Source organism: Cornus florida, unplaced genomic scaffold (genome assembly GCF_030987335.1).
Source record: "Cornus florida cultivar Cherokee Brave unplaced genomic scaffold, ASM3098733v1 CherokeeBrave_3.0.0_Hap2_Chr01, whole genome shotgun sequence".
Taxonomy (NCBI): Eukaryota; Viridiplantae; Streptophyta; class Magnoliopsida; order Cornales; family Cornaceae; genus Cornus; species Cornus florida.
This window is the reverse complement of record NW_026775571.1, coordinates 93844665-93858763: the sequence shown is the minus strand read 5'-3', so window position 1 is coordinate 93858763 and position 14099 is coordinate 93844665. Positions and strand designations below refer to the sequence as shown.

Below are 14099 nucleotides of genomic sequence, written 5' to 3'. Positions count from 1 at the left end.
TAGCGCTTTTTCGCAAGCCGAACATTCTTGGCACGCCCGGCGGAACATCTAGACAGATTGTTCGATGGCCGGTGGAAGAAGGCAAGGCAAGTCTGTCCAAGACCCTGCCGAACTAGAAGAGATGCAAGTCAGTGAACTTCCAGTGGAAAGTTCACGATTCGCACCTGATGAAAATGATATGGTGGAAAAATTTGCTCAAATAATGGCAAATTGACCCATCATGGACAACATCCGTAAGATGGCAATGCAGCAAGATATGTTTGCGCAAGACCAAGCTAAAGTCACTCAAGACTTAGCCAAAGTTGGTCAAGACTAATCAAAAGTTGTTCTATCTCAAGACCAGAAGTTTGAAGAATTGGTAGACCGAATCTCTCAAAGGTTCAAGTCTATGTTGGAACGGACCGTTGGAAGCTTAAACTAAGGTTTGGCCCCTCAGCCAAACAATTCTGAAGGGTCTCAACAGTCGGCCTTCCAAGCGAGTAGGCCGGCCACATTTGTTGAAGGGAGTTCCTCTCAGCAACATGCAGGGCCACTCCCTCCAACTCAGCAGTAGGTGCAGTCCCTTCCAATGGCACAGACTTATATTCCAGCTGCACCTGTGACTGCTCTAGTGGCACAGATGACTGTTCCACAAGCTGCGCCCATGCCAACCATCCAGCAAGTTTAGAATCCTCCACCTGTGATATTTCCACAGCAAACTTGGCATGATCAGCCTGGCCAACCATGGCCATACCACAACCCACAAGCACAACAGAATGTTCCACTTGTGAATATTCAGCCAGCCGCACCTGTTCCAGCAAGGCCACCCATGGTCATTCCTATGGCGGTTGGGGGGCAACCTTTTCTAAGGGAGCCACTTCTTGACCAAAGAGGAAAGAACCATGGCAGGAACAACTATACAGATGCCAACCCATTGCTTATGACGGGTGGGGGGCATCAAGTGGCCAATCAACCTCAAGGTTGGCCAGACAATAACCCTCCACAACCTATGGCGCTTGATAGAGGCCAATTTGCAGAATTCCTTCAATAGGAATTTGGCCTAACTCGAAGGGGTGGAAGACCAACTTATAAAAAGCCCTATCCAGAGTTCATTGATGAAGTTGAATTTTCAAAGAATTTCAGAATTCCAGAGTTTGCAACGTTCAATGGAGAGGGCGAACAGTGTACCTTGGAATATATTAGTCGGTTCACTGTCCAATGTGGAGAAACAGCAGCCAATCCATGGCTAAAAGTACGCTTGTTTCCAAACACACTGACGGGATATGCTTTCAAGTGGTATTCCAACTTGCCAGCTAACTTCATTCAAAGTTGGCAGCAATTTGAGGATTTATTCCATACTCAGTTTTACAGAGCTGAGCTTGAAGTGTCCATGGCAGACCTTTCCAGACTTCATCAACTACATGGAGAGTCTGTGATGAGCTTCCTTTCCAGATTCAGGCGAGCCAAGTTCAAATGTAATTTGTCTTTGCCGCCGGAAGAATGTGTGAAGATGACTGTGAACGGCCTAGAATTTGAACTTCGCAAGAAGTTTGAAGGTGTACAGTTCCATGACTTGTTCGACTTGGCTGGCAAAGTGGCTAAGTATGAAGAGCTCCTTCATGATGAACAAGATAGGAAGAACTCTTCCAAGGGCACCTACTATCGTGATCCTAACTATGAGGTGTATACCACTGAAACTGAAGGGGAGTTTGAGGTCAACGTAGCCGAGCTTAACATAAAGAAGGCTTACACTTGTGAGGCCTTGACAAAACCAAAATCAGCCACGACCAACTTGCAGGCCGCCTCTGCTTCCAAGTGGAAGGGGGCAGACCCTTCCAAAAGTTACTCTTTTGATATCTCTAAAGCCAAGCAGATTTTTGATTTGCTCATGGCTGACAAACAATTGATTTTCACAATAGGCCACAAGATGCCATTGGCTTCAGAAATGGCCGAGAAAGAGTATTGCAAATTTCACAATTCGTGGAAGTATTCCACTAATAATTGTGTAATCTTCCGCAACATTGTGCAAAAGGCAATTGAAGATGGCAGGTTGAAGTTTCCAAAAAAAACAAAAGTCATGAGTGTTGACACAAATCCTTTCCCCAAGGTGGTAGCCACAAATGTTACTTCTCTTGCCTCAGAGCATCTTAGGAAAAAGGTGGATTTGGCAGATCCAAGAGCCAGTGGAAAACTGGAAGCTCCTGAAGCTGCAACATCCATGGAGAAAACAGTGGCCGAGTTGGAAAGGCAACTCCGTGACGCTCAGATAGCCTTAATCTAGCAAGGTTGTTGTCCCAAGTGTAAATTTCATCCATTGCTTTACGCTCTACCCACCAAAAAAATATATAGAATTTTGTATCTTTATTTTGAGGAAAATTTGCCAAGTCGACAAGAATGTAATCTTAATTGTTGGCTGTTGTTCTGAGCTTGAATTTGATTTTCTTAGCTGGTTGGTGACATATAAGTGCGCAACAATTATTGCTTGTACCCTTCAAGCCAGAGCTTCACTTGGGATTGGTTTATAAACCTTAGTGCTTCAGATTATCCTCGTGACACAAGATAGTTAGTGTTACACTCTGTTTCTTATTTGTTTCTTACCTTTGTTTTAACTAAATTTTCTATAAGGAATTCTATTTAATCTTGAGTGATTCTTAATTTCTTATGACATTCAACCAATACTAACTATATTGATGAATCTGAGTATAGTAATTATATTTGCATATTTTGTGTGATTGAATTATTGATTTTTAATTTGGCCAACTATTCTGATTTTGAAGGAAGATTAAGTAAAAGTTTTCATTATGTATCCAAGTATTATCGATCATTGATTCTACATTAATATTTTAATGAAAATATACATTTTTAGATAAGATATTAGATGAAATCAAAATAATTAAATTTGAATTTAATAGCGTATGTTAACAATCAATCACGTGGCACTAGTTATATATATAAATAAACTGGCAAAAATGTTGAATAATTCAATTAAGTTCTCGCGAGGAAATGGACAACTGAATTATTCAACTGTGGGTAACCCCTTCAATTGAATTGTACTTTGGCAACAGATGAGAAGACATCACACCTTCCATCTTCGCCAACAAGAAGCACTCAACAGAGTTACTGGACTTGCAATGGTACGTACAAGCTTAATGCCTCTTCTTCTAATCCTTGTTCTCATTTCTTACTATTTTTGTACCTCAGAATTTTGCACTGCCATAGACACAATTACATCAACTCAACCCATCAAAGACACTAAAGCTATAGTCTCCAATGGTGCCACCTTCAAATTGGGATTTTTTAGTCCTGTTAATTCTACCAGCCGGTATGTTGGTATCTGGTACAACGACATCCCTGCCAAGGCTGTTGTATGGGTCGCCAATAGAGATAAACCTCTCAATGACTCTTCTGGTACACTGACAATATCCAAGGATGGAAATCTTGTAGTCTTGGATGGACAGAAACAGATTATTTGGTCATCGGATCATGTTCCAAAATATTCTTTGATGAATTCAAGTGCCCAGCTTTCAGATTCTGGGAACCTTATCTTGCGAGGTGACTCCAACGGAAACACTGTATGGGAGAGTTTTGAACACCCTTCTGATTCTTTGTTGCCGGAGATGAAACTTGGTATCAACAAGCTTACAGGTAAGAAGACTCAGGCGACATCATGGAAAAGCCCTTCAGATCCATCCACTGGAAGCTTCACTTGTGGCATGAATCCTCTGAATATTCCAGAAGCGTATACATGGAATGGCAGTCATCCATATGGAACGGGCAGATTTTTATTGGCATACCTGGGATGATTTCTGCATATTATGGCAAATTTGAAGTTGTAGATAATAATAACGAAAGAACCACATACACAAGTTACGCATATGCAAAGGAGACTTCTCTGATATACCTTGCCTTAATTTCTAATGGAACTCTAATTCAGAAGCAAAAGGAGGTAGGAAAGGCGACTTGGGAAACTATGTGGTCCTCTCAAGAAACTGAATGTGACGTATATAGCAAGTGTGGTCCATTTGGAAGTTGCAATATTGTGCAGGGTTCACCACTTTGCACCTGTTTACAAGGTTTTGATCCAAAGGATATGGATGAATGGAGTAGAGGAAATTGGACCAGTGGATGTGTAAGGAGGAGGCAATTGCAGTGTGAGAGAAACAACAGTGATGGTGGTGAAAAGAGCAAAGAAGATGGGTTTCTGAAGCTAAAGACAGTGAAAGTGCCGGCCTTTGTTGAGTTGCTAATTGCTTCACAAGATAACTGCAATAGCCAGTGCTTGAATAATTGTTCTTGTATAGCTTATACGTATTATAGTGGCATTGGTTGTATGAAGTGGAGTGGAGAATTAATTGACATACAGGAATTTTCCTATGGTGGGGCAGATCTTTACATTCGTGTGGCATATTCAGAACTTGGTAATTTTTTTCATCATCCGTAAGAAAATTAAATAATAATAGTAATACGTGCTACTAGTAATCCTTTTTTGCTTCTGTTTGTTTTACTTGTTGATTCATGAGAAAAGCATAAGTATTTTAATCCATATTAACTCAAGTACTCTCTCAAATTTTGTTGTGTTTTACAAAAAAGAGGAGTAGATCAAAACTAGTTGTCACAATTGCAGTGCTCGTAGTGTCACTAACTGTTGCAATCTGTGTCTATCTTTCCTGGAGGTGGATGGCTAGACGACGAGGTATATGCCCATTAAATTAGCTCAAGAGATTAACACATATTTACTGTTACTAGAAAGATTACCCATTACTAAATTCTGAATCAGGAAGGAGGAAAAAAAGTGTTATCATGCTATCCAAAAGAGGGGAAGAGAATCCAGAATATTGTTTGAATCAAAATATGCTTTGAGATAATCTAAACCAAATAAAATTTGAAGAGCTACCCATATTTAGTTTTGAGAAACTGGCAATTGCAACAGACAATTTTGATGTGGCCAATAAGCTTGGGCAGGGTGGTTTTGGTCCAATGTACAAGGTAATGTTTGTTCATCCGGAGCTTTTTGCTGTAAAAAAAAAAAAAAATTACTTTCATCATTAATTTCAGGGAAAATTGTCTAGCGGACAAGCTATAGCTGTCAAACGGCTTTCGAGATCCTCTGGACAAGGGCTGGAGGAGTTTATGAACGAGGTTGTGGTAATTTCCCAACTCCAACATTGCAATCTTGTTAAACTTCTTGGATGTTGTGTGGAAGGAGAAGAAAAGATGTTGATTTATGAATACATGCCAAATAAAAGCTTGAATGTATTTCTCTTTGGTTAGTTCATGATAAAGTTACTTGTGTTATTTCGAGTTATTTCAATTTCATAACTATCATCTGCAGGAACTTCTTGTGTTGATACTACAGAATGCCTTTCCTTTTGTAGTCTTTAGGAACATACTGATCTTATAAAACTATAATTTGTCTCAACAATAATTTTACTATCCCTACAACTTTAACTGTAGTATTCCTGTTTTTCTTCATTTTCCATTTTCTGGAATTTTATGATTTTCAAGGGTGTTTTCGTCCTTACTCGCTTTACGTGCCGGATACCGTGGGATGTGCCGGGTGTGTCAAAGAGTTGATTGGGGCATTTCTTTGAGTTCAGAACTCTTGTTAATGTATTAGTTGTCATTTCGCTATTTTTCAATTTTTCGGGCTGGGTGGTCCTAAGCGGGACCCGCTGCCTGGGTTATTGAGCACGGGGGTTGAGTATCGGGTCCATTTCATTTCATGCTTACTATTTGATGCATTTTATGTGGTTGTGTGCTTGTACATGTGGTGTAGTGGGTTTAGTGAATGTACATTGTATATAATAAAATAAAATAAGATATTATTAAAGCAAATGGGACCCACCAACCTTTTCATTCATTTTTATGGCCTTAAAGCCATTATGCAGATTAGCTATCTCTCTCCCCTCAGGTATGTAACTCTCTCGCTCATTTCTTTTCTTTTCTTTTCTTTTCTTTTCAAGCTTTAAAGCTTGATTTCTCCTCTAGCTTTGAGAAATTTTTGGTGCAGTTTGCGGCAAATTGGAAAACACGGCGAGATCTACACATAGATACCAGCAATTCACACTTTTGGCCACCTTAGGGATTTCAAAAAATTGGACCCATTTTGGGGATTTTCTCATTTTTGGAGGTAGGGGTCTCTAATGCATGCAATCTTTGATTTTGGTGAATTATTTCTTTATTATTTGACTCCACCATGTCTTAATTATATGATTTTGCTTGTGGTTGTATGAGCTATGTGTAATAATCATGCTAGTTGTATTCTTATGTGAGAAATTAGTGCTATAAATATATTTTAATTGAAATTATATGAAAAAACATGCTAAGTTAAATTCCCTATGTGCCTAGAATGTTATATATTATGAATTTGAGTTCGATTTTTGTTGAAGCTTTTGAGTTAATTATTTTTTTTAATTTTATTTTATTTGTATGCAAGAATGATGTATATAAAATATGTGGAAATTGATATTGACATGAGATGGAAAGGCATGATGCATTCATGTGTGGCATTGGGCAGAAAATGAGAAATTTGATTTGGAAAGGAAAGAAATGATTTTTAGGGAAATGATTTTTTTTTTTCATGAAAAGGTTTGCAAAAAATCTGGCCGCCTAGGAGTTGCCTAGGACCATGACGTTAGTGTGGCCTAGAGAAAACTAAGGAGATTTCCCCAACGTGGTTGAGTTACCTGGCCCCAAATGATGCCATGGAGTTGCCATGGGTCAAGACAGTTAGACAATCCTTCTCTCGTGCCACCATGGAGTTGCCATGGGACGGGTTACACTATCGTTTTGGAAATGATAACGGAAAAAGTTTTGAAAATGGGGAGCGACATTGCATGACATTGCATTCCATAGCATGAGATGGTTCTTTTATGACTTAAATTATTGTTGTTGATGTTGTGGTTATATTTTTTCCGGAAATGGCATAATCCCGATTTTTTTTCCTATTCCTTGTTTGGATTCACTGGGTCACAAGAGGTATGTCTTAGGTACCTCCTATAGAGCCATTGTGTTCACCCCTTTATTATTAGTATTTTTCAGGGCACGGAAAGAATGTGGCGGACGACTATCCACCACAAATTAGATGGGATTGGAGATTCATATTTTGCTATTTTTGTTTTAAAACTTTAATATTTTGTAAATGTAAATCTTGACTATTCTGTAAAACTTAGTATAATTTGTATAATGTTATAAATTATAGACTTTTGATTTCAGCTGTATTTCATGGATTGTACATTGATGTAATTAGAATATGTTCCTTGCAAATGAGTATGGGACTAGGTAGTGGACTGACACTTTCATGTTTTTAAAGGAATTGGAGGAATGAGACTCTTTTTATACGTATGTTGTTATTTTGGGAATGTTTTATATTATTTGCATTGTGCATTGGGACAGGATAGATGAGTTTAAGGCCAAATGAGGCTATTACTTTTTCTATGCAGTTCAACAGGTTGTGATAGGACCTTTTTAGCAGAAGTCATGCTGATTTTTTTTTTAATTATTATGACTGGTAGCATTTTGGGTCATTACATTAACTACCTTTTGTTTTTTTCCTTCAATATTCTTTCAGATCCAATCAAGAAAAAACTCACAGATTGGAGAAAACGTGCCAACATTATTAAAGGAATTGGTCGAGGCGTTCTTTACCTTCACAGGAATTCCCGATTAAAGATTATTCATAAAGATTTAAAGACGAGTAATGTTCTATTGGATGAAGATCTTAATCCAAAATTTTCAGATTTCGGCATGGCAAAGATTTTTGGAAGCAACCAAGACCAAGGCAACACTAGAAGGGTTGTTGGAACATAGTAAGTAACCTTTGCTTTGTCCGAAATGATAAATCATTCATGTTATATTCCTTCTTTCTCATGGGATAGTTCAACTCAAATAATTTTACTATTTGGGCTGTAATGACAAAATGCAGCGGCTACATGTCTCCTGAATATGCAATGGAAGGGCGATTCTCGAAAAAATCTGATGTCTTTAGCTTTGGAGTAATATTGTTAGAGATTGTAAGTGGGCGAAAGAACACTAGCTTTTATCACGATGAGCACTCTTTAAGCCTTCTAGGATTTGTAAGTTCGTTCACCTGAAGTGTTGCCTCTGTTACTCTATAGTTCCTTTTAATCTTTCTCATTTCAACATTTGATGGTTGTGTTACTGTGTCCAAGCATGGGAGTTGTGGAATGAAGATAGGATTGTAATGGTAATTGATCCAACCATTTCTGATCCATACTTCCAAGTGGAGATCTTGAGATACATACATGTAGGTCTGTTATGTGTCCAAGAATTCACCAGAGATAGGCCAACTATTTCTACTGTTCTCTCAATGCTTAGTGGTGAAATTGCAAATCTTCCAACTCCAAAGCAACCTGCCGTTACTGAAAGAGAGATTCTCCCAAATAAAAGCTCGTCTCAACAGAGCCATAAGAGTTGTTCTGCGAACAATGTCACTGTTACAGTCATTGTCGGCCGTTAGCATGTATGTACTCTTTTGCTTGTTTCGTTCCTAATGTACAAAGTTTTGTTTTTCTCATTGTTGTTGTCATTTTTTTTCCCAAAAGCCAGCCTTTGCCTTGATCCATTCATGTTGATGCTTTTTGGAGAAAACATGTTTCTATAATTCATCCAAGGCTTCCAATCTTTGGGTCACTCTGGCAACTTCTTACTTTGCATTTCATATGAAAAACAACCTTTCAAATAACTTGCCTGGCAAATTTCATTAAGAAGGCAACTAATTTCTTTTTGTCCCTAACAATGAATCAATAATCAACTTTATTAATAAAAAAATAAAAACAACAATAATAATATGATCCTTCTAGATTCAACTAAGCACTATGGTCAATTTATTCATTGTATTTGGTGACATCTCACCATCAAAAGAAAAGTAAAAATAGAATGCAAGTTAAATGTATCTCTCGTGTCTTGACATTGATGATATTATAATGTATATATTTATTCAGCCCAATTTGGTATTTGGTATTTGTGTAGAAATTTATTTATTTATTTATTTATTTATTTTTTAATTTATTTTGGGTTGACTAGAGGGATGTCCCTACTGTTGGGGTGGGAATTTTAATCCTCTGTACAAGTGACTGATCCAATGTCATGCATCAAAAGGTGATTCATGGAAGCTTCAAATCCTTTTTTTAATCATTTTTATGGATTAAAAAAGACTGCAACACATTGTTGAATAATGCTAGCTACCTACCCCACGGATAATTCATTCTTCTTGTAGGGCTTCTTCCGTGAGTAGTTTTTTAGAAAATTTTCTGCCTGTTGTTTGGATTTACAAAAGTAGAAATCTAATTTGAGTTATTTAATTTAATTACTTTGTTTAATTATACTAACTTCCCTGTGGAAACAAAAGGTATTGATCCAAGTGTTTAACACGGGTGCTACCTAGACAGGTGATATCCATGCTTCGAAGAAACATGGAGATAGGCAGATTGATGTTCAAAGTTTCATATGAGCGAGCAAAGTCAAAATAAAAAATTCCACTTTCTTTATTTGCCTTGGCCCCCACAGTTCTAACCATCATCAGTTGATCACCACCTGCCCTCTTTGTCAATATATTTTATATTTTATATCGACATATCTACATATGTTTTCTTTGTTACACCTGGCATTCAGATTTTGGTAATCTCTCCTTCCAAAGTTTTCAGCTGAACCAAATGGACTATTGAATTATTCAACTGTGGCTAACCCCTTCAATTGAATTGTATTTTGGCAACAGATGAGAAGACATCACACCTTCCATCTTCACCAACAAGAAGCACTCAACAGAGTTATCGGACTGCAATGGTACGTACAAGCTTAATCCCTCTTCTTCTAATCCTTATTCTCATATCTTACTCTTTTTGTACCATACAATTTTGCACTGCCATAGACACAATTACATCAACTCAACCCATCAAAGACACTGAAGCTATAGTCTCCAATGGTGCCACCTTCAAACTGGGATTTTTTAGTCCTCTTAATTCTACCAACCGGTATGTTGGTATCTGGTACAACGACATCTCTGCCAAGCATGTGGCATGGGTCGCCAATAGAGATAAACCTCTCAATGACTCTTCTGGTACTCTGACAATATCCAAGGATGGAAATCTTGTAGTCTTGGATGGACAGAAACAGATTGTTTGGTCATCAGATGTTCCAAATTCTTTGGCGAATTCAAGTGCCCGGCTTTCAGATTCTGGGAATCTTATGTTGCGAGATGACTCCAATGGAAATATAATATGGGAGAGTTTTGAGCACCCTTCTGATTCTTTCTTGATGGGGATGAAAATTAGTACCAACAAGTTTACAGATAAGAAGATTCAGCTGACCGCATGGAAAAGCCCTTCAGATCCATCCACTGGAAGTTTCACTTTAGGCATCAATCCTCTGAATATTCCAGAAATTTATGTATGGAATGGTAGTCATCCATACTGGCGCAGTGGCCCATGGAGTGGGCAGATTTTTATTGGCATACCTGGCATGATTTCTGCATATTATGGCAGATTTGAAATTGTAGATAATAATAACGAAGGAACCGCAGACCTAAGTTACACATATACAAACAAGTCTTCTCTGTTATGCCTTACCTTAATTTCTAACGGAACTCTAATTCAGAAGCAAAAGGAGGTAGGAAAGGGGACTTGGGAAACTACGTGGTCCTCTCAAGAAACTGAATGTGACGTATATAGCAAGTGTGGTCCATTTGGAAGCTGCAATATTGTGCAGGGTTCACCAATTTGCATCTGTTTACAAGGTTTTGATCCAAAGGATATAGAGGAATGGAGTAGAGGAAATTGGGCCAGTGGATGTGTAAGGAGGAGGCAACTGCAGTGCGAGAGAAACAACAGTGATGGTGGTGAAAAGAGCAAAGAAGATGGGTTTCTGAAGCTAAAGACAGTGAAAATGCCGGCCTTTGCTGAGTTGCTAATTGCTTCACAAGATAACTGCAAAAGCCAGTGCTTGAATATTTGTTCTTGTATAGCTTATACATATTATAGTGGCATTGGTTGTATGAAGTGGAGTGGAGAATTAATTGACATACAGGAATTTTCCTATGGTGGGGCAGATCTTTACATTCGTGTGGCATATTCAGAACTAGGTAATTTTTTTCATCCCCTAAGAAATTTAAATAATAATGGTAACATGTGCTTCAAGTAATCCTTTTTTGCTTGTTCTGTTTCTTTTACTAGTTGATTGAGAATAAGCAAATATCACTTGAATTTGAACCATTGCATATACTAAATATCTTAGCCACCTGACATTTATACTCTAATTTAGAAACGTGTGAGTCTATTTTAAAAGAGAGCCATGGAAATTGTCTAAAATCTCAATTTTTGTTGTGTTCCACAGAAAAAAGGAGAAGCTCAAAACTAGTTATCACAATTGCAGTGGTCATAGTGTCAGTAACTGTTGCAATCTGTATCTATCTTTTTTGGAGGTGGATGGCTAGACCACAAGGTATATGCCCTTTGAAATTAGCTCAAGAGATTAAAACATATTTGCTGTTATTATGTAGATTATCTATTAGTAAATTCTTATTCAGGAAAGAAGAAAAAAAGTGAGATATTGCTATCTAAAAGAGGGGAAGAGAATTTGGATTGTTCAAATCAAAGCATGCTTGGCGATTATCTGAATCAAATGAAATTTGAAGAGCTACCTCTATTTAGTTTTGAGAAACTGGCAAATGCAACAGACAAATTTGATGTGGCCAATAAACTCGGACAGGGTGGTTTTGGTCCAGTGTACAAGGTAATGGTTGTTCATCTTGAGCTTTACACTGCACCCCAAAAAAAGAAAAAAAAAATTAAATATATTTCATCTTTATTTTCAGGGAAAATTGCCAAGCGGACAAGATATCGCTGTCAAACGGCTTTCGAGATCCTCTGGACAAGGACAGGAGGAGTTTATGAATGAGGTGGTGGTAATTTCCCAACTCCAGCATCGCAATCTTGTTAGACTTCTTGGTTGTTGTGTGGAAGGAGAAGAAAAGATGTTGATATATGAATACATGCCAAATAAAAGTTTGGATGCATTTCTCTTTGGTTAGTTCATGATAAAGTTAAATATGTTATTTCAATACCATAACCTTTTCTTTTGTAGTCTTTACTCTTTAGGGACATACTGATCTACTAAAACTATAATTTTTGTCTCAAAATAATTTTATTCTCCCTACAACTTTTGATAACCTACTTTTTTTTTTTTTTTTTCTTCCTTCAATATTCTTCCAGATCCAATCAAGAAAAAACTCCTTGATTGGAGAAAACGTGCCAAGATTATTGAAGGGATTGGTCGAGGCATTATTTACCTTCACAGGGATTCCAGATTAAAGATTATTCATAGAGATTTAAAGACGAGTAATGTTCTGTTAGATGAAGATTTAATTCCAAAAATTTCAGATTTCGGCATGGCAAAGATTTTTGGAAGCAATCAAGACCAAGCCAACACTAAAAGGGTTGTTGGAACATAGTAAGTAACCTTTGCTTTGTCCGAAATGATAATCATTCATGTTATAATCCTTCTTTCTCACGGGATAGTTCAACTCAAATAATTTTACTATATGGGTTGTAATGACACAATGCAGCGGCTATATGTCTCCTGAATATGCAATGGAAGGGCGATTTTCAGAAAAATCTGATGTCTTTAGCTTTGGAGTAATATTGTTAGAGATTGTAAGTGGGCGAAAGAACACTAGCTTTTATAACGATGAGCACTCTTTAAGCCTTCTAGGATTTGTAAGTTCGTTCACCTGAAGTGTTGTCTCTGTTACTCCATTGTTCCTTTTAATCTTTCTAATTTCAACATTTGATGGTTGTGTTACTGTGTCCAGGCATGGAAGTTGTGGAATGAAGATAGGATTGTAATGCTAATTGACCCAACCACTTCTGATCCACGCTTCGAAGTAGAGATCTTGAGATACATACATATAGGTCTGTTATGTGTCCAAGAATTCACCAGTGATAGGCCAACTATTTCTACTGCTCTCTCAATGCTTAGTAGTGAAATTGCAATTCTTCCAACTCCAAAGCAACCTGCCTTTACTGAAAGAGAGATTCTCCCAAATAAAAGCTCTCCTGCAAACAATGTCACTATTACAGTCATCGAAGGCCGTTAGCATGTATGTACTCTTTTGCTTGTTTCGTTCCCAATGTACACTGCAATCGAATATACAAATTTTTGTTTTTCTCATTGTTGTTGCCATTTTTTTTTCAAAAGCCAGCCTTTGCCTTGATCCATTGATGTTGACGCTTTTTGGAGAAACCCTGTTTCTATAATTCATCCAAGGCTTTCCAATCTTTGGGTCACTCAGGCAACTTCTTACTTTGCATTTCGTATGAAAAACAAGCTTTCAAATAACTTGGCTGGCAAATTTCATTAAGAAGGCAACTAATTTCTTATTTTTTTCCCTAACAATAAATCAATAATCACCTTTACTAATAAAATAAAAAATAAAAACAACAATAATAATATGAACCTTCTAGATTCAACTAAGCACTGGGTCAATTTATTCATTGTATTTGGTGACATCTCTCCATCAAAAGAAAAGTAAAAAAAATAATGTAAGTTAAATATATCTCTCGTCTTGAGATGATGATATTATAATGTATATATTTAGTCAGCCCAATTTGGTCCAATGTCATGCCTACCCCATGGCTTCTTCCTTGAGTAGTTTATCAGAAAAAAGAAATTTGCCAAATATTTCTTTTTCTTTTTTTCAAGTTGGTACTCACACACACATATTTCTTCTGAGACTTAAGTTGTGTTTGGGAGAGCTTCCAAACATCAAATAGCCTTTGATAATAAATCCCTTGTTAAAGCAATTTTATTCGAAGGAATTCAAGACAATAAAGTTGTTTGGTGAGTGCATTTTTGAAATGCCTTTGAACTATTATTTTTTTATTTTTATTCTGAGGTCTTTAAATTATCACCACTTTTTGCAAGTTTCAACCTAAAAGACCAAAACAGAAAATAAAGTTAATGGAATGAAAAATAGAAAAACTACATGACCACATAAGAAAACCTCCAACAATTACAGTGAAACATGATAGAAATGTGTAGACCCATTTCAATCTGGAACCCTCCAGTTAATTGATCATTGATTTCATTATAAACACTACTACAAA

The 14099-nt window shown here is 37.2% G+C and overlaps 1 protein-coding gene and 1 pseudogene across 1 annotated transcript; both read left to right on the top strand.

Annotated features, from left to right (window-relative positions):
* The first annotated feature begins 820 nt into the window (after nucleotides 1–820).
* Nucleotides 821–8458, top strand: LOC132277752 (G-type lectin S-receptor-like serine/threonine-protein kinase At1g11300; annotated as a pseudogene).
* A 931-nt stretch (nucleotides 8459–9389) lies between these two features.
* Nucleotides 9390–13164, top strand: LOC132306885 (G-type lectin S-receptor-like serine/threonine-protein kinase At1g11330). The gene is made up of 8 exons (XM_059804471.1): nucleotides 9390–9618; nucleotides 9716–11077; nucleotides 11329–11436; nucleotides 11522–11727; nucleotides 11810–12020; nucleotides 12207–12444; nucleotides 12560–12710; nucleotides 12806–13164. Exons 2-8 carry the CDS (start codon nucleotides 9781–9783, stop codon nucleotides 13088–13090), a joined length of 2496 nt encoding a protein of 831 aa, XP_059660454.1. The 5' UTR covers nucleotides 9390–9618; nucleotides 9716–9780; the 3' UTR covers nucleotides 13091–13164.
* Nucleotides 13165–14099: the final 935 nt, after the last annotated feature.

Excerpts from the sequence above, each read along its gene's own strand:
- LOC132306885 (XM_059804471.1), top strand. The coding sequence starts at position 9,781 with ATGGTACGTACAAGCTTAATCCCTCTTCTTCTAATCCTTATTCTCATA. Across the intron at positions 11,437-11,521 it reads GTGGATGGCTAGACCACAAG|GAAAGAAGAAAAAAAGTGAG; the intron begins GTATATGCCCTT and ends ATTCTTATTCAG. Across the intron at positions 12,021-12,206 it reads TTTGGATGCATTTCTCTTTG|ATCCAATCAAGAAAAAACTC; the intron begins GTTAGTTCATGA and ends ATATTCTTCCAG.